This window comes from Sporothrix schenckii (assembly GCF_000961545.1).
Source record: "Sporothrix schenckii 1099-18 chromosome Unknown Cont42, whole genome shotgun sequence".
NCBI lineage: Eukaryota > Fungi > Ascomycota > Sordariomycetes > Ophiostomatales > Ophiostomataceae > Sporothrix > Sporothrix schenckii.
Genome location: NW_015971143.1, coordinates 780503 through 800841, shown reverse-complemented (window position 1 = coordinate 800841; position 20339 = coordinate 780503). Strand labels below are relative to the sequence as shown.

General features: G+C 57.3%; 9 protein-coding genes across 9 annotated transcripts; 3 read left to right on the top strand and 6 right to left on the bottom strand.

Moving 5' to 3' along the window:
- Window positions 1–231: 231 nt before the first annotated feature.
- SPSK_01500 (uncharacterized protein) lies at window positions 232–2556 on the top strand (the record flags this gene model as incomplete). The annotated part of the gene is made up of 1 exon (XM_016728411.1): window positions 232–2556. One exon carries the CDS (start codon window positions 232–234, stop codon window positions 2554–2556), a length of 2325 nt encoding a protein of 774 aa, XP_016589781.1.
- Window positions 2557–2849: 293 nt separating this feature from the next.
- SPSK_01869 (calcineurin-binding protein) lies at window positions 2850–3800 on the bottom strand (the record flags this gene model as incomplete). The annotated part of the gene is made up of 1 exon (XM_016728768.1): window positions 2850–3800. One exon carries the CDS (start codon window positions 3798–3800, stop codon window positions 2850–2852), a length of 951 nt encoding a protein of 316 aa, XP_016589780.1.
- A 2339-nt stretch (window positions 3801–6139) lies between these two features.
- SPSK_01681 (phenylalanyl-tRNA synthetase alpha chain) lies at window positions 6140–7690 on the bottom strand (the record flags this gene model as incomplete). The annotated part of the gene is made up of 1 exon (XM_016728588.1): window positions 6140–7690. One exon carries the CDS (start codon window positions 7688–7690, stop codon window positions 6140–6142), a length of 1551 nt encoding a protein of 516 aa, XP_016589779.1.
- A 1350-nt stretch (window positions 7691–9040) lies between these two features.
- SPSK_01822 (solute carrier family 25 (mitochondrial dicarboxylate transporter), member 10) lies at window positions 9041–10121 on the top strand (the record flags this gene model as incomplete). The annotated part of the gene is made up of 2 exons (XM_016728722.1): window positions 9041–9957; window positions 10040–10121. 2 exons carry the CDS (start codon window positions 9041–9043, stop codon window positions 10119–10121), a joined length of 999 nt encoding a protein of 332 aa, XP_016589778.1.
- A 691-nt stretch (window positions 10122–10812) lies between these two features.
- SPSK_01794 (DNA-directed RNA polymerase II subunit RPB3) lies at window positions 10813–11994 on the bottom strand (the record flags this gene model as incomplete). Its single annotated transcript, XM_016728696.1, has 2 exons — window positions 10813–11251; window positions 11363–11994. The coding sequence occupies 2 exons, from the start codon at window positions 11992–11994 to the stop codon at window positions 10813–10815; spliced, it is 1071 nt and encodes a 356-aa protein (XP_016589777.1).
- A 902-nt stretch (window positions 11995–12896) lies between these two features.
- SPSK_01874 (molecular chaperone GrpE) lies at window positions 12897–13827 on the top strand (the record flags this gene model as incomplete). The annotated part of the gene is made up of 2 exons (XM_016728773.1): window positions 12897–13277; window positions 13369–13827. 2 exons carry the CDS (start codon window positions 12897–12899, stop codon window positions 13825–13827), a joined length of 840 nt encoding a protein of 279 aa, XP_016589776.1.
- Window positions 13828–14364: 537 nt separating this feature from the next.
- Window positions 14365–17018, bottom strand: SPSK_01460 (uncharacterized protein; the record flags this gene model as incomplete). The annotated part of the gene is made up of 5 exons (XM_016728372.1): window positions 14365–15021; window positions 15099–15730; window positions 15818–16142; window positions 16208–16847; window positions 16951–17018. 5 exons carry the CDS (start codon window positions 17016–17018, stop codon window positions 14365–14367), a joined length of 2322 nt encoding a protein of 773 aa, XP_016589775.1.
- Window positions 17019–17199: 181 nt separating this feature from the next.
- Window positions 17200–17778, bottom strand: SPSK_01983 (uncharacterized protein; the record flags this gene model as incomplete). The annotated part of the gene is made up of 2 exons (XM_016728881.1): window positions 17200–17420; window positions 17511–17778. The coding sequence occupies 2 exons, from the start codon at window positions 17776–17778 to the stop codon at window positions 17200–17202; spliced, it is 489 nt and encodes a 162-aa protein (XP_016589774.1).
- Window positions 17779–18663: 885 nt separating this feature from the next.
- SPSK_01664 (large subunit ribosomal protein L3e) lies at window positions 18664–20262 on the bottom strand (the record flags this gene model as incomplete). Its single annotated transcript, XM_016728571.1, has 5 exons — window positions 18664–18919; window positions 18988–19661; window positions 19738–19894; window positions 19995–20030; window positions 20087–20262. 5 exons carry the CDS (start codon window positions 20260–20262, stop codon window positions 18664–18666), a joined length of 1299 nt encoding a protein of 432 aa, XP_016589773.1.
- Window positions 20263–20339: the final 77 nt, after the last annotated feature.

Genomic DNA, 20339 nt, shown 5'->3' with positions numbered 1-20339 from the left:
AACGTGCCCACCCCGATTTGGACACGTATTAGTCAGCCTACGTGTTATGCAAATAGGCACACATCAACGACGGACTAACAGCCTTGCATCATGGCACAAAAAAACGCTTGACTTTGTCTCGAATCCAACAGCAAGGACGTATCTCAAGCAGTTTCATTTCAGCGTCGCCGTAGAAAGAGCGGCGCCATGGCCGTTGCTGCACCCAACGCGACCCCATTGACGTGACAGACGATGGCTTCTTCCCGCGACGACGCTGCTGCATCCGATGCGGCGATGCCACTTGTTGAGCCTCAAGACAGCGCTCAGCAGACAGGCCAGGCCGACCAGGCAGGACAAGCCCAGAAAACACAGACACCGCCGCCCGACCCACAGGAAGCAGCCATCGCCAAGGTCGAGCAGCTTCTGGGGGTCAAGGACGACACCTCGCGCTTTGTCGCCCTGGCGCTGCTCAAAGCTCTCCTCGACGACCAAGTGAGAGAAGCCGGGAAAGATGGACAAGCGGGCGAAATTTGCTCGCCACGGCTCTTGAAGCTGTGGGACGCCATCCCTGTCAAGTTTCTCGACAAGCTGCTGCGCGCGGACCTCGATGCCCACTCGACGCCAGCAGTACCTCGGCCCGGCAAAGGCGGTGCCGACGCTGCGCATATGCGTGATCTGGCCGTGGCCGTGCTGCACACGTTTGCCGTTCGAATTCTGCCCGACGACCGGCGTGGCGACCGACGGCTTGTCGGCCGTATCCCGCTGCTTGTGGCGTCGCTGCTCAACACGCCATCGTCAAGCGCGCCTCCGTCTGGCGCAAATGCCGGCGCAGAGTCCGCCGCCACGCTCATCCTGCAGTCCCTTGCGACACTTGTCAGCCGCCCTGAGGGTGCGGCCGTCTTCAACACGAGCGTCACCGATCTCAGCCCGCTGACCGAGCTGGCGCCCGAGCAGCCCTTGGTGCTGGAAATTCTGCTTCGCGCCTGGCTGCATGGCTTGCTGGCCGCGACCGACTCGGACGCCACGGCTGACGTTGACGCAATCACAAACACCATCAACACAACGCTGCCCGCTCTTGCCGCCGCGTTCAAAGGCACCGACGGGGTGACGCTGCTGGACTTTTTGGCCCGCTTGCTGCGCAATGCTGAAGCGTTTGCCGAGCAGCAGCAGCAGCAAAGACTTCTTCCAGCAGCAAACCCAGCCTGGGTTGCACCCGCCATCGGATTCATTCGCCGCCTGGCTGCCAGCCGACCCACGGCCGCGTCTCGAGCGGCGTACACGCATGCATCCGCTGCCCTGTTACGCGCCTACCCTACTGTGGCCTCCACCCTCCTGTTTGGCGAGGGTGCCAACGCGGAGACGGCCGGCGGCAAAGCCTCGTTGCGCGAAGACAAACCGTTTGCCTACCTTCTCGTCAGCATGCTCCTCGTCGACCTGCGCGCCACCCTCCCGGGCCTCCTCGCCCAGCTCAACAATCAAGACCACTACCCTGCCAATGCGTCCCGCCTGGCGTCCGCCTTTGACATTCTCTCCGCCTTCATCGGTTACCTCGTGCGCAGTCTGGACGGCGACGGCGAGGAGCAGGACGAACTGCTCACCATGTCCCTGACGCCGGACAATCTGCTGCGTCTGCGCAAGTCCATGTCTGAAACGCTGTCGGTCACTGCCGAGCACCTGCGCGACCGCTGGGACGCCGCCGTCGCCGGTGCCCAAGGGCTGCACCCGGACGCGCGCACGGGGACCGACGACACGCGCACGCATTCGCTGGACACGGCGGGCCTGCCGCTGGCCTGGGACGCCGCCGCGTCCGAGACGACTGTCCACCGTGACCCGCTGGTGCTGGCGGCCGTACGCGCGCTGGCGCTCTGGCTGCGCGAGGACGACAATGACGTGCTGCGGCGCGAGGCGGCGGGCCTGACGGACATGTTTCTTGACCTGTACAGCAGCAGCGGGTCAGCGGACGGCGGCAGCCTCGATTTCCGCCGACCGGTGCTTGTCGCCTTTGAGGGTATCTCGGCCTCGACTCCCGATGGCGGCCGGGGCGGAGACGCCGCGCGTGACGACGATGCATACGAGAGGGATGCGACGGCGCTCCTTCTCGAGCATGGCGCCTGGAAAATTCTCACGGCAGATTTGGTGACCATTCTGCAGGGTCCTGCGTCTGCCGCCGACGCAGCGCGCGGCATCGAGATTGTCCGTGTCCTGCTGCCCATTGTCGAAGACGAGCGCCCGGGCACCCAAGAGGCGTGGATGGACGTTGTCACTCTTGTCGCTGCGTGGGCCGGGCCGAGCGACGATGACAATGACGACGTCAACAACGACGGCCAGCCTTCCCATGCGGATACCGCGGTTACTGCCACCGTGGCCGAGTGCCGCGTGGCCGTTCTCCAGCTGGTCACCGCCCTCGTCGCCAACGCACATCCGTCGGTGCGCCGCCGCTACACGCACTCCATCCGTGCCGTCATTGGGCTGGCCAACCAGCTGCGACCGACTCTGGCACCGTCGCGAATCGGGTCCTCGCTGAGCACAAGTTTAGTCGAGGCGCTTGACGATGTGCATGCCACACTTGAGCAGTGATGATCGAACGGACGAGAATATGCTTTAACCATCATGTATGAAATTCATGTAAAATATAGTACCATAGAGGACTCATGCTATGCACAAAAAAAATATATGGCCGTACGGCAACTATGATGACCGGTAGCAGAGGACGCCAAACAAAATCTGAACAGGAAAACGGATGCCCGAGGATATAAAAAAACAAGGAGAAAATGGGAAATCAGAAACGAAAAGGCCAATCCAAAATGTACAAAATCACAGAACGATCCAAGAAAACAAATGCAAAATAACTTTTCCAAGATGGCCGCCATTTATGCATCCTGCATCAGCTCGACCGGCGGCCGGGCGGTATGGGCCATGAGAGGCTTCTGGACGGCCAGGGGTGCGGCCGACGACTGCCACGTGGCGCTGTTGAGCTCCTCGTCCGTGTTGGCGTCGGTCATGTCCTCGACGGCAATCGCGGGCAGGTCCGAGTGCGTGCTGTGCTCGGCCGGCTGGTAGATGACGAGCGTGGAGCTGCGGCTGCGGCTGCGGCCAGTGCGTTTTGCCGCATGGGTCGGGCTGACGCCGGATTCGCTTGCTGGGGACTGCATGCCCAGGTCCTCGTGCATCTTGGCGTCGCCCTCGTCGGGCTGCTCGTCGGCGGCCTGGTGGTGCAGCTTGGCCAGCGCGTCCGCCAGGTCCTCGGCGTGCACCTGCTTGTTGGGTGCCCCCTCGAGGCGCATCTCCCAGTCGTGCGGCGGGCTCGGGGGCGGGCTGATAAAGAAGAGCTTGCCGGCGTCGGGCAAGGCCAGGTGGCCGGCCGCAGTGGCATCGCCCAGCGGCGTGGCCCGGCCGTAGTACACCTGGCACGCGGCGCCCATAATCCGCTCGCCTTCCCAGACGGCGCGTACGCGGGCGGCGTCCTCGGCCGAGTAGAACGAGGCCACAATGCGGCGGAACGACTTGAGAGGCGCCCAGGAGTGAATCGCGGCCGACTGGCTCACGAGATCACGGATGGTCGCGAGGTTGTCGGGGCGGAAGATGTCGGCATGCACGAGGTTGGTGAACAAAAGAGTGTTTGTGGGGAGCGGTGCGGGCGCGGCGGTGGTGGAGGTCTGTGGGGGTGCGATGCCAGAGAGGTCGAGCGTCAGGTTGGAGGAGCGTCTCGAGCGCAGAGACGAAGACGAGGCCCCGGACGGCGCAGAGGAAGAGAGTGAAGACGAGGAAGACGAGCGCGAGAGGTTGTGGCCAGCGGCCAGCGATGGTGCTTGAGCGTCCATTTTGTGTGAAGTTGGAGCTGTGGTGGTGATAGTTGAGAGGGTGTGGTCGACAACGAAGAGGGCTTGCTGCAGGAGAGTAGATAATGCAGGGAAGGATGCAGAGATGTCGATCCGGGGTGACAGGAGGTTAAATACCGGAAACGTGAGGGGGGGTGAGGAGGAGTGCGTGAGGCGTAGGAGGTAAGTACGTATTCGCACTCAGTAGGCAATGTAGTACGGAGCCTCGGTGGAGCGCTAAAGGTTGAGAGTCAAGATGGAGCAAGTGGCAGGGCGGGCGGCAGTGGATCGATCAGGAAGGACAGACCGACACAAAGGCCCAGTGGGGGCGAATTGGGAAGGAGGCGAGCAGTGTTTTTCCCCTGGCCAGACCGCAAGAGGCAAGTGCCTAGGGCCTATCAACGCTGCGGCGCCAGAAGGCGCTAACGAGGTTCATTGCGATAGCTGCCCACCGTATTACGCCAGTGGCTGTTTCCGTTTTGCCTATACGACCGTCATAGTCCGTGGAAACTGCTCGTAGCTGATCCAGCCAATGAGTGGGTCCGTGACGCCCAGCCAAAGGAGGCTGAGCCTCGCTGGCATTTTGCCCGCCAGAAGGGAAAAGAAGGCAAGGAAGGCTGCCGCAGTTTCCGCTGGAGCGGGCTCCGCAGGCGCTGAAACAATAGCTCACCAAGCCGCTGTCAACGGGCCAGAGAGCCCAGTAGGCCAAGGACCTTCAGACCAAGTCGCGCCGAGAGGGAGAGGCAGCCACCGAATGATCTGCCATGTGGTTTCGGAGCATTGCGACGTTTTATTTTGTCTCTTTGTGTCATATTGGCATTTTTCAGTCGTGTTCCACGCGGCATGAACATTCACTGCATCTCATTGTTATTGGACGGCTTTGACTGATCGTCTCGGATGTTTTCTGTTCCTGTTGACTTCGTTCTTTGTCGGTTTGCTCTTTTCTCTGTTTCAGGATTTTGGTCATTTTCCCCAGCTGCGCCTACGTTTTGGTCATTCCCCACGTCACAGGTCAACGTTCGACTCATCACGTTGGACTGTCGTTGTATTACACATGGCCGTGATGCTCGTGCCCAAGGCTGTCTCGGCCCTGTGTTGCACTTGACTAACTTAGGCAGTAATTAAGGGACATCCCAAGTTTTCCCCCGTGCAGGCAGTTTGCGGCGCAAGAACAACTGTAAGACTTGCGGCAGGCGCGATGGGCGTTTGGATTCACACACGGCAGAACGAGTCTTGGTCGCCATAGCGCCGCTACAGCGCCCTACCCAGCCTGAACGCAAGCAATCTTACCGTATTAGCGCGCTTGGGCGCTATTCGGTCCCAACGACACAGCCTGCCACGGACAGCGCAGGCACTGCTGAATCCAGCAAGGCGGCCTCTCGGCTGCCCAGTCAAGCAGCCACTCAGCCTCCCACTCCGCCTGTTTCGCTGGGTGGTCTATGAAATTACGTCGTTGAGGCGTCGCCAGTATGTTATGACCACAACATACCACAGACCATGCTTTCAGGACTGATTTCTAGGATATGGCAATGATATGCTTGTCTACGAAGCACGATGAACGAATTAAGGATGACGGAGTACGGCCACCTTGCTACCACCAAAGAACGAGGCTTGGCTAAGATTGCAAATTACACGATTGCCATGCTGCCTCGCTGTCTGCAGGCCTCTGCTCTATCAGCTGTGTTGTCGAGGTTGCCGTGGCATTGTAGCTGAATGGCCTGTGCATTTGACTGACAGGATCGATCTCCTTGTCGTTCGGTGGCTGGGTCGACTTGAGATGACAACGCCTCATAATACGAGATGCGATATCAAATGCAAACGAAAGTCCTCTGCGGTCGTGGAAGGCTGACTTTTCCGGGTCACGGCGCCTTTGTCACCCTTACGATGGACATCAAGAAAGGCGATAACCAGCCGCCCGGAACATGTGTCACCGTTGTAAAGACCGTTTGTCTACATCAGAGCCGTTCATGTCGACAGTTGCTCAAGACAAAGATGCACTGCCTCATCCGATCATAGCTGTCGGGCAAAACGCAACACCACGCTACGCCTCGCATAATACCACACATATGTGGAGAAAGGTCCAACTGCCGGCCGAAGAAAAGCTGCGTGTATTTTTGACAAGACAGTCCTGACTTACACTGGTTCTGTCCACTTTGTCTCAGTTGTCCCCGTATTGGCTGAATGGTGATGTAAATTGCTGCAGTAAATGGAGACGCTTTTTCCCGTTTTGCTTTCCCTGTTTTGCTTTCCTTACTCATTCCCTTTTCCCATTCGTTCCACATGTTTTATCTTATCGTATCTTACAATGGCTATCGAATACAGCCATGAGCCAGGCAAGGAAGCTACCGGATCTCCACGCCCAGCCGCTGCACCAGCGCGTCCGTCACTTCGTCGTGCAGTCGGTTCGTCTCCGCGTTCGTCAGCGTCCGCTCCAGGCTGCGGTAGTTGATCCGGTAGCACAGGCTCTGCTTCTTCGTCTTGGGGTGCGTAAAGTCGTCAATGAGCTTCACGTCCTCGACCACGTCGCCCGCCACGCTGCGGATCACCTCCATGACGTCGTTGCTGTGCAGGCCGGGGCTGCCCGCATTCGCGTCGGCGGCATCTGCCTCTGCCACCCAAAAGGACACGTCCTTGTAGCATTCCGGGTACTTGGAAAACGGCACAAACTGCCGCAGCCGGTCGAGGTCCGCCGACACCCCGCGGAACTGGCTCAGGAACCGCTCGTCTTGGGACCAAAAGAGCCGAATGTCGGTGATCTGGAACAGCAGCATGGCAATGCGGTCGAGGCCGATGCCAAACGCCCACGCCATTTGCGAGGGCACACCCGCCGCGTCCAGGATCGAGTGCTTCGATATGCCGCACCCCAGCACCTCGAGCCAATCGCCCTCGTAGTACACCTCCAGCTCCCACGACGGGCTGGTAAAGGGGAAATACGCCTCGACCCAGCGCATCCGCAGCGGCTCGTCCGAACTTGCGGGTGTCGCGCTCTCCGATGCCGATGCCGATGCCGCCTGCGACGTCTCGCTCCGCGCCGCCACCGCTGCCTTCTTGGCCCGCGTAAACACCTCCACCACCATCAGCTCCAGCGACCGCTTCAAATGCCGTCCCAGCGCCTCCACCTCGCTGGGTGAATGCTGCGCCTGGCGCGGGTTCCGCTCGTCGTGGAACGGCGGGTCCGGGTCCTCCACGGCAATCCCGTGCCGTGGCAGCGTTTCCAGGTCCGCTAGAATGGCTGCCGTCAGATCGCCGTTTTTGTCCGCGTCTGTGCGCCGGTCCCACACCCGCGCGCCCTCCATCTGGTGGAACACAGGGTAGTGCGTGCGGTCGACCTCGTCACGCCGGTACACGTCGGCACTGAGCAAGAACCCAGGGCTCGCATTGGCCCGGAACGTCTCGAGCTCGTGCGCGCTTGTATGTGTGCGCAGCAGCGTGTCCTCGTTGATGTAATACGTGTCGGAGCGGGCACGGCCGGGGTGGTCGGCCGGGAACCCGAGTGAGTCGAAGTTTTGAAACGTCGACACAACGGGGTGCAGCGAGTTGACGTAGCGGAAGGTCGGTGCTGGGAAACGAGACTCGATAATCTGCCGCGTAATGGCAACCGGGTGGTCTTCTTGCATGTGCAGCCGGCGGGAGGCGGCCGCGACGACGTTGGCCGGCGTGTTGAACCACTTGTCAGTGTTGTATTTGTGGCCATCGATCTCGACCGAGGGTGGGGGTGCCGGCGAGGAAGAAGAAGAGGTGGATGAGGAGGAGAAACGGAGTACTGTGGTGCTGAAGAGGTGCGCCGATGGTGAACGGAGAAAGCACTGGCGAGTCAAGACCGGGGCTGTCGACAGGCTCCGTGCCGCGGCCAAGGCCATAGGCCGCGGCATTCGTATTGCTGCGGCTGCCATTGTGTAGGGCAAAAAGGGTGCAGAAATGGTCAAACAGACACCGCCGCTCTACGTCGGCCGTTCCTGCACGCTGTTCGAGACCTGTCGTGCAAATCCGAAAGTGCGGGACCAACCGTCGTTCTTTCCCCAAGCTCACTGGCCAATGGCAGGGTCGAGTTGACGAATTCGAGGAGTGCGAACTAGTGCTCCAGACAGTGTAATGCACTGTGCTCGCTTCCTGTCGTCCCGTAAGAGCTTGCTGTCTCTCCGTTGGCGGAGCTTTCGGGGAGAGATGTGCCAGACCGGCAGCGACAAAGAAGCACTATCGGGAGGTCCCCCGAATGGACCTTTTCTTCAGGGGGCGTATTACTGTAACCGCCGACTTGCATACTGTGCTTTGGAAGTAGCCGACCTAACAGAAAACTATCGGAAGTAGCGAATCGCAAAGACCAAAAAAAAAAAGGCGATTGAACCCCCAAAATGCACTATGACGCTGTCATCGTTGCTTTTTTCCCCTCGCCTTTCTCCAAAAGTGCCTCTTCTCGTCGCATATCCTCGGCTTCATCGATAACAAACAAGGACATATATCGTTAAGGAACAAAGCAAACTGAGCCAATCTACTACGGAGGAAAGCTTCTTGACCAATTTTGACGTACTTTCCCTGTTTCCCTTTCATTTCACTATTTCAATTCCCGGGGAAAGGCTCCTTCCTCCTGTCGAAGTTGCTCATCCTGCTCACCCCATTCCTTCCTTCTCATTCTCCCTGGACCTCGCACCTTACCTTACCGTACCTTCCGCCGCACCGGAGCAATCGAAGCGAGTTTAACTCCTTCAGCCTTCCCTCTCTATTTTCCATTATTTGGGTCTCGCCTTTCATTCCTCCCATCCACTGCACATCGTCTCGGCCGGCGTCCACATCTTCGCATACAGGCTTCGGCATCACCTCCGCATTGTTTCTTTCTTGGTCTCTTGGTGTCTCCTGGTATCTGTTGGGCTCTGCCTCTGTTCTTCTTCAACCGATCAGGGCCTGCTTAAACTTGACGATCCGCTGCCAATCACCTCATTGCCTTTTCTCTAATCTTCCTTTTTTTCTTTTTTTTCTTTTTTTTTCGTATTCTGCTTCTTCATCTGACACCCCTCGATCGCCGTCCCATCCTCCTGTTTTTTGTGCCTCAACGTGTCTGTGGCTCACCCGTTCCTCTTGCAGCTGGACTTGAAAGCGCGGCTGGCGAGTGTCGATCTGTGAGCAAATGATTAGCTTGTGAAAGCTACACCGCCGCGGTCGATATATGTCATCAACAGTCACTAGTAATTAGATGGCATAACGAAACACACCACACGTACCGCCCACTGCATATAACCCCGTCCACCATGGCGTCACACAAAACCAGCGCACCGGCTACTCCGGCCGTCAAGTCCGCTCCCTCCGTCGTACCGGCGACGGCCACCTCAAAAAAGCCGGCACCCAAGTCGATACACTACCCCTTCTGGTTCGGCGGCAGCGCCAGCAGTCTGGCCGCCTGCGTCACGCATCCCATGGACCTCGTCAAGGTCCGCCTGCAGATGCGCCACGGCGACATGCCGCGCACCATGAGCGGCACCTTTGCCCACATTGTCCGCACGGAGGGCATCCGCGGCCTGTACAGTGGCCTGTCCGCTTCGCTGCTGCGGCAGCTGACCTACTCGACCACTCGTTTCGGTCTGTACGAGGCCATCAAGGGCCGCCTGGAAGAGTACGCCGCCGGCAAGCCAGACGCCGGCCGCAAGAAAAAGAAGGCCCAGGTCTCGTTTGGCGCGCTCGTCGTCGCTGCGTCTGTGGCCGGCATGGCCGGTGGCTTTGCCGGCAACGCCGCCGACGTGCTCAACGTACGCATGCAGCACGACGCGGCCCTGCCTGTCGAGAAGCGCCGCGGCTACCGCAACGCGGTGCACGGCCTGGTGCGCCTGGCGCGTGAGGAGGGCCTGGTCAAGGGCTGGTTTCGTGGCGTGTGGCCGAACAGCATCCGCGCAGCGGCCATGACGGCGTCGCAGCTGGCCTCGTATGACAGCGCCAAGCGCGTGCTGCTGGCGACGACGCCGCTCACCGACTCACTGGCAGCGCACCTGATTGCGTCCTTCTTGGCCGGCGTGGCCGCGGCGACGGTGACAAGCCCGATCGACGTGATCAAGACGAGAGTCATGTCGTCGCACGGCGCCAAGCTGACGACGGTGCTGGGCGAGTTGTACGCGACCGAGGGCCTGCGGTGGATGTTCAAGGGCTGGGTGCCGAGCTTCATCCGTTTAGGACCGTGAGTATTATCCTGCCTCTTTGGCAATGTTCCATGTCTGAGTGTTCCATTTTCAATTCCTGTCTCCTTGCTAACAAGCCAGACACACCATCTTTACATTTGTCTTTTTGGAAGCCCACCGCAAGCTGTACCGAAAGATGAAGAGCTTGCCGGACCCGCAATAGAAACGGCCTTGCTCGTTTTCTCGCACATTTTCTATTTACATATTGTCTTTTTCTTGGTTATATTACGCATTCATGACTGGGCGTTTGGTTTTCTTTTTTTTTTTTTCTTTTTTACATCTAAAACACTAGAAAGACGGACATTTTGGTTTTCTGTTCGTGCTTTTTTTTTCTTCTGCTTATTTCTGCACTTCTTTCATCCTCTTCTTGTCTTATTTCCTTGTGCGTTCTGGATAGACAAGACATAGAGGGGTGTTGTTACCCCGATAGAACGGCTTTTCCGCCTGCATGTGGACTTGGCGTTTGTTTTCACTATTGGTTGTTGCACTGTTCGTGCAGCCATCAACCTTGCGTATTTTGGGGTAAGGAATTAATTATGTGTTATATTGGAGATATGATCTCCTTTTCTTTGGTTCAATTCTGTATTGTTGTAGGTACACCAACTATGCAAATCAAAGAAAGCTCTCCCCTCGAATTTTCGTTGTATAGGCGCAGGAAAGGCAAAAAGCAACGCAAAAGCTGAGCATTATAAATACCAAAGATCCCCGTGAACGCCGCCGCCGTCTGCCCAACCAGCCGAATATGATGGTGTGGTAAAATACAAAAGAGTATCTGAAAAAAACACTCAAAAAAGCTCAGGGTCCTAGCCCCGCTTCTCATCTTTTTGTGCCCTCGCTTTTCTTTTGCTTTTGACTTAGTTCCAGCCCGACTGGCCGGCGTTGCCGTACGGCGTCTGGCCGTATGGCGTCGTGCCGCCTGCACCCCAGCCACCCTGACCGCCGCTGCCACCGCCACCGCCGCCCGCGGCATAAGGCGTGGTATAGCCCTGGTCTTGCCACGAGTCAGCACCTGCACCGCCGTTCATGCCGTTGTACTCTGGTGACTGAGGGTTGTAGTCGTCGTTGCCGCCGAGATCGTCGTCAACGCCGCCGCCGCCTTCTGTCGCATTCAGCTCGTGGATGAGCGCGGCCAGTTTCTGCTGTAGGGCCTTGATGCCGTTCTGGACGATGGCGTCGGGCTCCATCTGGCCAGTGGACTCGATGTCGTAGTAGAAGCGGCCGGGAACTGCGTCGTAATCAAACACCTCGCCTTCCTGGGGGGGCTCCTCGAGGCGAGCGTTCTCAGTTGGGGGCCTGGACAGCAAAGAAAACGATGTTAGGAAATGATTCAACAGTTATGTACAGTAGGGAGACACGAGGAAGCACGACGAAGACAGTGCCCCCTTTCACACTGGGCATACGTACCACTCTTTTGCTGGATCTTGCTCGTACCACATATCCAGGTGATGCAGCTTGTTGTGAGGGTCGTACTCGAAGCCAACGGCGGCCGTCGGGCACCACTTGGCATGCTCCTTGGCGATGCCCTTCTTCGCAATGCACGTCATCTGCAGCTCCTGGCCCTTGCGCAGCTTCGCAATCATGACACCTAGGCCGTCTGGGTCGCGGATCACGGGCGTGCCCACCCACTGGTTGGGCCGCGACGGGTCGACGACCAGGTCGCGCGCGTACACCTTCATGATCTCGTCGCTGGTGCACTTGGCGTGCAGGGTCAGCTTGATGGAGCACAACTCGCAGTACTGCTCGCAGTCGCAGTCGCGCGAGTAGACGACGTCGTCGGCATTTTTGGAATTGAGCGGCACGAGGCCCAGGCGGTGGGCAATAAACTCGTCGGCAAGCACACTCGTGTTCTCCTCGACCTCGACAATGTCGATGGCGATGGTGGGCACCTCGGCGAGCACGATGCGGCGCACCGAGTTGGCAAAGGACAGGTCGACGTTGGTCAGCTCAAACTTGACGCGCTCGAGGTCGGCCTGGGAGATCTTGACGGCGGGGCCAAACGACTCGCCGTCGTCCATGAGCATCGCGTCGTAGTCCATGGCGGGCGACGGGCTGTGAGGAAAGGGCGAGGAGCAGGTGAGGAGGAGGTGAAGGGCGATATAAGTAAGGAAAAGGCACAGGGAAAGAAGTTATCGCCGAAAGACAGGTCTGCCGGTGACTCCTCTCGATACACGGCAAGCAAGAAACGGACGTCGGTGTCGTCGTGGGGGGGCGCAGGGCTGTCGGCGTCGTCCTTGGATTATCGTGAGGCAGAAAATGCAACGAGAGCTTTGCGCGAGGTCGATTTCAAAGAAGGTCCTAGCGGAGCAGGATATAGCTAAGGCTAGGGTATCATTGGTGGCGGTGGCGCTTGTGCCGCGGCGCCCTCATTACTGCTTTCAGAAGTCTCTGTATTATTGTTGTCAGCATAATAGGCCCTGAAGCTGGGCACGTGAGGATCCCTACAGCAGGCCAGCCGAGCAATTGTCCAATGTGCTTGCTGTCGAACCAGCCAATTAGAGGCACTCAGCAGCCGGAAACGGAGTATTAAGTGGGGACACTCTTTGTATCCCCCTGGGCATGCAAGATTTTCAGTGTGCTCGCTCTGTGGAAGGAACCACCAGGCTGCATGGAAAATGGCAGGCGCAAGTGGAAGGAGAACCCGAACGTCGCATGTAGAAGGTAGTTAAAAAAAATAAAGAAGAAAAAGTAGGAAAAAGAGCTCGTCCCCTCCACCTGATTGAGAAAATTATTCGACGACGAGCTTAACCCGAGGGCGTAAAAACCAAGTTGCTACACGATCACACCAGTCCGCCTCGGCTTTACGTCTCAAGATAACCCGTTGCCATCTTTGTGCCGCCGGCGTCGACCTTTGCTCGCCACCATTCTCTCCCCTACCATCACCACTTTCGACTCTCCCGAAACCACAGCGTCGAATCCCCTCCTCGACCTCACCTTCAAAATGCTTCGCCAGTTTGTTTCCGCCCCTTCCAAGGCCGCGCGCATGGCCGCCCGTGTCCCGCGCACTGCCGCCGCCACCTCTCCCTTCCTCCAGACCGCCACACCTTTCCGCAGCGCAACCGCCACGGCCGCCGTCCGGCCAAGACAGCCGCTGTCCGTTGCTGCCGGCCGGTGGTACAGCAGCGAGTCCGATGCCTCCAAGGCGGATGCCTCCAAGGCGGATGCCTCCAAGGCAGATGCCTCCAAGGCAGATGCCTCCACGGCTGACGCCAGCGAAGCCGCAAAGGACGGCGAGGCTGTGGGCGAGCCTTTGAGCGCCGCCGATGCCACGGCTCTGCGCAAGGACCTCGAGTCCAAGACCAAGGAGGCTCTCGAGTGGAAGGTACGCTCACTCTCTCTCGCTCTCTCCCTCACTCTGTGATGCATACTATACTCTCACCTCCTTCCTATCTATGTACTGACCATCCCACTAGGACAAATTTCTCCGCTCCGTCGCCGACTTCCGCAACCTGCAGGAGCGCACACAGCGCGAGATCCGAGCGGCACGCGACTTTGCCATTACCGGCTTCGCCAAGGACCTCGTCGACAGCGTCGACAACCTGGACCGCGCGCTCTCGATGGTCGCCGAGTCGGCAGTGAAGACCGAGGCCGGCGCCGAGGCCGGCGCCGAGGCTGCGAACCAGGACTTTGTCAACCTGGTCGACGGCCTCAAGATGACGGAGACGGTGCTGCTGCAGACGCTCAAGAAGCACGGCCTGGAGCGCTTCAATCCCAACGGCGACAAGTTCAACCCCAACGAGCACGAAGCCACGTTCATGACGCCCATGCCCGACAAGGAGCACAACACCGTCTTCCACACGCAGCAAAAGGGCTTCCGTCTCCACGGCCGTGTTCTGCGGGCCGCCAAGGTCGGCGTTGTCAACAACAAATAAAATACGAACACACGGCCCCATATACGGACATGTCGATTACTCTCGCTTTTCATCCCATCCACCATCCCTCTTCTCTCCCGCGTGACGTCCTCACGCTCACGCTTTAACGTCGTCTCCTCATATCCTCATGTATACATGCAAATATTCTCGGGCATGCATCTCCCCGCCCTACCTCTACATCATCTCTCATTCATTGCTTGTTGGGTTTGCCTTAAAAATTTCCTGTCATCTGGCATAAATGGCGTTTTTGGGGGCAACTAAAATAAAAAATATTGTCGGGGCGGCGAAGGTGGGGGTCCCTTGGTCTGTAGCATACGATACTCTGCTCATGATATATATTCACACTATTTTTTTTAATATTTTTTTGTTCTGGAACGTCCTGCAAACTCCTCTTTCTTTGACTCTTAAATCTCGTCGGCAGTTGGCTGACACATGAGATTGAGAACATTACAAGACTTGCAAACTTTTGGCTACCTGACCGATGGCATGGGCACAATGCTTTATCACCCGTCAAAAGAAGAGTCCCGCTTCCTTCCATCACACGATGTCTGCGACGCCCATCCGAGCGAGCTGCGCTGCGAGGACCTTGGAGAGCTCGCTCGCGTCGGCCACGTCATAGTCCCTGCACAGGCGCTCCAGCCGGGCCTCGCCATCACGCAGGCGCCGAGTGAGAACTGTCTGCAACTCCCGCCCCTGTGCCAGCTGGGCCTCTGTCTCGCACACTGTTGTTCGCACGCTCTGGAGGTGCTCATTGATGCCACGTACCACGTGGTCACGGCGACGGCGCAACTTCCGCGCCGTGCGTTCGGACTGGCACTGCTGGCGGTAGTGTTCCTTTGCTTCGTCAAGTTGGCGTGCCAGTTCGGCTGCCCGACAGACCGCAAGCTGGTGCTCAATGTTGGCGAGGCACCGGGCCTGTTCCGTGATGGCCGCCTGCGCCTTTTCGTTGGCAGCAACGAGGCTGGCATTGGCCGCTTGCCCGTCTTGGATGGTGCGCCAGCTGTCGCGGAAGGTCTGCAGGAGAGCTCGCTCGGTTTCGAGTCCGGTGGCCATTCTATTCGGTCCCCAGCTGCAGAAAGACCCAGCTGGAGCAGTCGGTGGCCTTCTTCTATGGCAGTGGTCGACATCCAGAGATGTCAAAGTTCCGGTAGCAGGATCAAAGCGGCAGCTATGCACGGCCTCATTGACTTCGGACTACATTCAAAGTGGAGCATGTCAGAGCGTGTCAGCAGTGTACCAACAAAAGTCCAGCAAACAATAAAAGTACGAACCCAAGTAAATGTCTTGGTTCTGCCCGTTCCCTTCCCAGTACCGTTTGAGCTACATGGTCTCGGGCCTTGTGTTGTTGACAATTCGGAGCTTGACGAGGTAAATGATGCTGATGACGGTGACGCGGATGGTACTGAGCCACCAGTTCTGTTATTTTGCTCCCCGCCGTACAAACGAGATCGTAGTTCTTGACAGTCCCACGGTGCCATCCGCTGGAACAGCCAAGGCATGCCGGTTCCTCGAGACAGTTGTTGCTGCTCGCCTTGCCCCTCTTGGAGCAGGAGCAAGTAGAGACCGGCTCGCTCCGGCGTCACTCCTGGTGGTGACCATAAAATGGAGCTGGCGGGTCCGGCCTCAATGCGGTATACAGGACTCAGCTCTTCTCCCGTGTGGATGTCGAACTGCCGCCGGTGGCAATACGGCACAACATTGTTGCACTGCTTTGCATCCATGGACACGTCTAGGATCTTGTCCTGCGGAGTGAGTGGCCGAAGAGACGCTTCGGCTGACGCAGATTGGCGGAGGGTGTCGACATCGTCGAGCGTGCAGCCAGCAGCAAGAGCCCGGAAGATGGCTGGTGATATGCGAACTTCGGCGGGATCCCCATCGTCATCAGAAACGTACGCATCTTCTTCTGTAGTTCGATTTGAGTTGTTAGTCGTGTCTTTCGAGACTTGGCGTCCGCCCATATTTGATGGTCATGGTATGGCAAATCCCATACCGTCAGATTCAAAAGGTCCAATTGCCTTGGTCCATCCTTCGTCCAGCTTGGTGTGATCCAGCAGGTGGTCAGTGATGTCATCCCCGTTGTTATCGCCATCGAATTGCCCTACGATACAGTCTTCGGAGAGTCTTTCAGTCCCCTGTGACAGCAACGGTGAGACAATTGGCTGATCGAAGTAGAAGACCGTCTGGCGTCCGAAATCGTCGTCGTCATTGATGTCGAACGAAAATGGCCGGGACTTGTACGCTGCCTTGTCGTCGATGCAATCGCGAATGATCGCATCATTGACTTCGTTTAGGAGCCTGCCACTATTGTAAGTTTCCTGCTGCACATCAGACGCTCAGAAAGAGAAAATCCAGTCTTCCAAAAATGTGGACTAAACTTGACTTCATCGCGTCCAGCCAGCCTGAACGGGTCATCTACCGTCTCTTGTTCAGAGCCACCTTCGCTGCACTTCTGGGATTTGATAAAACAGCCGAATAACGGGCTTGGCTCCACGTCACGCGGCCCACGCATGGCTTTGTATGCTCTCATGAATGGCATCGTAATCTTCATTTTTGGGAGGACTGCCTCCGGTGCAGCAAGTGATGGTGACACTGCCGACGGGGCAGGAGGCGGGGGGCCAGGCTGGTGCCAGCCAATGCTGTTGTTGTCACCGTTTTCGCCCACGTCGTCCGTGTCTTCCGGGCCGAATTCTTCTTCGGTACGAGCGGGCTCGTCGTCGTTTCTGTCGTCTTCGCCACCTCTTACAAAGCTGAAAGGCAGCGTTGGGCTGTCGTTGAAGGCAACACTCACATCCGAGATGCTGCTGTTGCTGCGGGCATCCTGCCCGCTGCTTTGTCCGTCTTGCTCGTTCATTGTATCGTGTTGTTGCTTTCGCTGGGGTATAATGGTGCTCGTAAAGATATTGCGGTAATAATATATATTTGTGCACGAGGCGGTCAAGAAAAGGTTCACGCCCTTCTCGTCGCGCGTATGAGACGCGCGGATATTTTTGTTGGGGGTTTCATCCGATGTCGTAAGGCTACTTGGAGTATCTGAGCATGTTAGTCAAAGTATTCCGTCTTTAGTCACGAGGCGTGGCTCCATATTCGAACTCTCCTGGAACGAAAACTAGCAGAACAATCTACAGGCCGTCAATGGAGAGGCAGCTGTGTGTAACCTCCGCAACACAAGGGGCCTCCTCCATAGCACGCATTTCTTGTCGATACGTTGACAATAGGACACGAGGACGCTGGGAAAACAATTCGATGTGAATGATACTGTCGACTTATTCGTTAACTGCAGCTAAGCATGTCTCTTTGGCACTTTTCACCCGTCAATAATTGAGTCGATCTTCTGCCCCTTCTTCGTGACGACATTTGGCTCGAGTATGCCTTCTAGCTCTCAACCGCCTTGGCCTTGTAGCCCAGCAAATTGCCGTCAAGATGCGACACCAGCCAGTACTCAACCCGCACCGAATCGATCTGCACGCGGTACACGCGAACGTCGTTGCCCTTGGACTCAACCCGAAGTTCGTCAATCAGAGGCTTGTATTGGCCCTGGGAATCCCAGTCCACAGGGTCGAGGATCGTGATACTGTCGGCGGGCTTGTTAAGCCCTGTGATGCCGACAAACTCATCTTAACTCACATGTCAGCAAAGTGGCTTTCAAAGCAGGCGAGAGCGGACGATCGGATTCGTGTGCTTACCCTCTGTAGGGAGGCTGCTCGCCTCGCCAATGCCGTAACTCACCGGTACCCAAGGCTCGTCCGAATCACTAACGTAGAAACGATCCCTGGCGGCCGTGACGAGTCTCTGCGGGACCTCCGTCTGGCTTACGCCAGGGTGATTTCCATTCAGGCCGTTCGCGCCGTTCGCGCCACTTGCATGGGCTCCGTTTGTGCGGTCGGCGCGACCGCCACTCGGATCTTCATTGGCTTTATCAAGGAAAGCCGCATAGGCGTCGTCCGAGGACATGATGCTGGTTGTGGAAAACCGGAAAGCTTGGAGTTTTGTTCGTTGTTGTGTCGATGTACGTCCGGGAGCCGATTTGTAGCTGTGCCTCTGTTCCTTTGGTATGCAGCGATGTGGCGTCTGCAAAATGACAAAAGGGGCGCGTCTGCCGCTGTGTGTGTAGTTTGTCGTGGCACGGGCGACGAAGGCGACAAGTCGAGGGGCCGCCAGCTTTAAGTATTGTTTTGGGTCATGGGGGTTGCGTTGTGATTACGATTGGCTTAGATGAAGAATAGAGGAAAGAGGCAATTGGACAGGGCAGGTAAGTGCGATCAAAGTGTGCGGGCAGCTTGCTCTGTCGTCCTTGCCCTGAAGCTTGGATTGGAGGGGCAATTTTCGCGATTTGGGGACGGAAGTCATGACGCAACAAAACCTTCCTTCCCGCTCGGGTCCACACTACACTATCGGCGCTACAAAGAAGGCACGACACAGCATGTCTCACATGTATTTAACATTAATCTATACGGTATGGGCGTCATTCAAGGCACACAGTGGCACAGACGAAGGAGTATTTTGGAATATCTTTCAATTTTTTTGCTCATATTGATAAGTTTTAACGCCCCCGATTCACGCGGTGTCGGCCGTCAGACGTATCCTAAAAGGATGGGAGGTGTACGGCGGCATGGCCAGTCCGCCCCCGCGCGACCTTTTTGGTTCTTGGGACGAACGGCTCCCAAAGCGTTCGCCCAACAAGCAAAAACAACAGTTACATGAAGAAACATGAAATAAATAGCGCAAAGCCCATCCCGATTTTCCTGTCCGCCGCTTTTAAATCGTCCGTCCATTGTACACAAGCCCGAACCAGCACCCAAACTCTTCCGCAACTTACACCATTTCTGATGAAACTGCTTATGAGCTGGCGACAAGGTCCTTCTTGAGGGTGCCCTGGACCTGCTGCTTCTCCGCCGGCGTCTGGAAGGCACCGTGACCGAACTCGGACGAGGTGTCGATCCACTTGAGGCTGACCTTCTCGAGGGCTTTTCTGGAGGTGTGCGTGAACAGCGACTTGCGGAGGGTAACGACACGCTTCTTGATACCGGGGATAGAACCCTTGACCATGACGAAGTCGTTGTTGATCTCGCCGTAGCGGACGAAACCACCGAGGCTGCAACCGAGTTAGTAACATTGTACGAAGAAAGCGAATTAGACATAATCTGGGGAGTCCAAACATACGGAGTGATGGTCTTCTTGGTGACATCGACCTCGGTGGAGGCGTTGTCGTCGGCACCGCCCTTGCCAACACGGTAGATCTTGTGGTTGACCGAGGTACGGTGGTGGTAGCCGTCCTGACCAGCACGGGCAACGGTCCACTGGACGTGGGCCGGGTGCCAGGCACCGATACAGGCAACCTTGCGCAGACCCTTGTGAGTCTTGCGCGGCAGCTTCTTGGTGCCCCAGCGGGCGGTGACACCGGTGAAACCGTGGCCCTTGGTGACGGCAATGACGTCGATGACCTCGTCCTGCTCGAAGATGGTGTCGACAGAAACGGGCTTCTCGAACAGACCCTGGCCGAACTCGACCTTGTCGGCGACGGAGCCGCCGTTGATCTGGATCTCCATCAGGTGGGCCTTCTTCTGCTTCAGGGGCGTCTTGCGGATCTGGGTGTGGGCCAGGACACGGACGACCGTGCAGTACTTGCGGATGCGCTCCAGCTCGCGGGCGACCGAGGCACCCTTGTTCTCGGAGTGCTTCTTGGCGTACTTGGTGAAAGCCTTCTTCTTGCTCTTGTACCAGTTCTTGTAGAACCGGCGCTTCAGCTCGTCACCCAGATGCTCAGCCCACACAGTGGTAAGCGACCGCAGGCCGCGGGGGGTCTCGATGTACCCAACAAGGCCCACGACGATCATCTGCATAATAAGATGTTAGCCATTGGCGCATTTCCAAAGCAAGTTGCAAATGCCAAGCGGGCTGCGTCGTACGCACAGGCGGGGTATCAATAATTGTCACAGCTTCCACCACCTCCTTCTTGTGCGCCTTGGCACCCGGACGGTCGAGGTCGCGAACGATCGTGGTCATACCGGCCTTGTAGCCGAGCGAGGCGGTCAGGTGGACCGGCTTCTTCGGGTCATCCTTGGGGAAGCTGGAGAAAAACCGTTAGCATTTTGTCTCGGGCGTAAAAACCATCTGTAGCCGTTCCGCTTCACGGGGCCATCTCGGGGATCCTCCAGGTAGCCACTTACGACTTGACGCGACCACGGTGGCTGGCACTCCGCTTCCTGAAAAATTGTTAGTCCAAGCCCTCCATTTTCAGTCCATCGTTCGGGTCAACGACAGGGAATCGCGCTTTATCGAGAAAGCCGGTTTCGAAGAGAGGGAGATCGTACCGGGGAAGGTAAGCGAGCGAACCGTGGCGAGGAGCCTCGTACTTGCGGTGAGACCTGGAGACCTTCTGTCAGCGAATGTCGTGTGTTGCGGAAGGCGAGCCGGCGGCGACGTTGAGGCCGGCATTGTCGCAATTCCAGAAGTAAATGGCACAGTAATTCATCAGGAAATAATTGCCGTTGTTCAAAGAGTCGTAACTCACA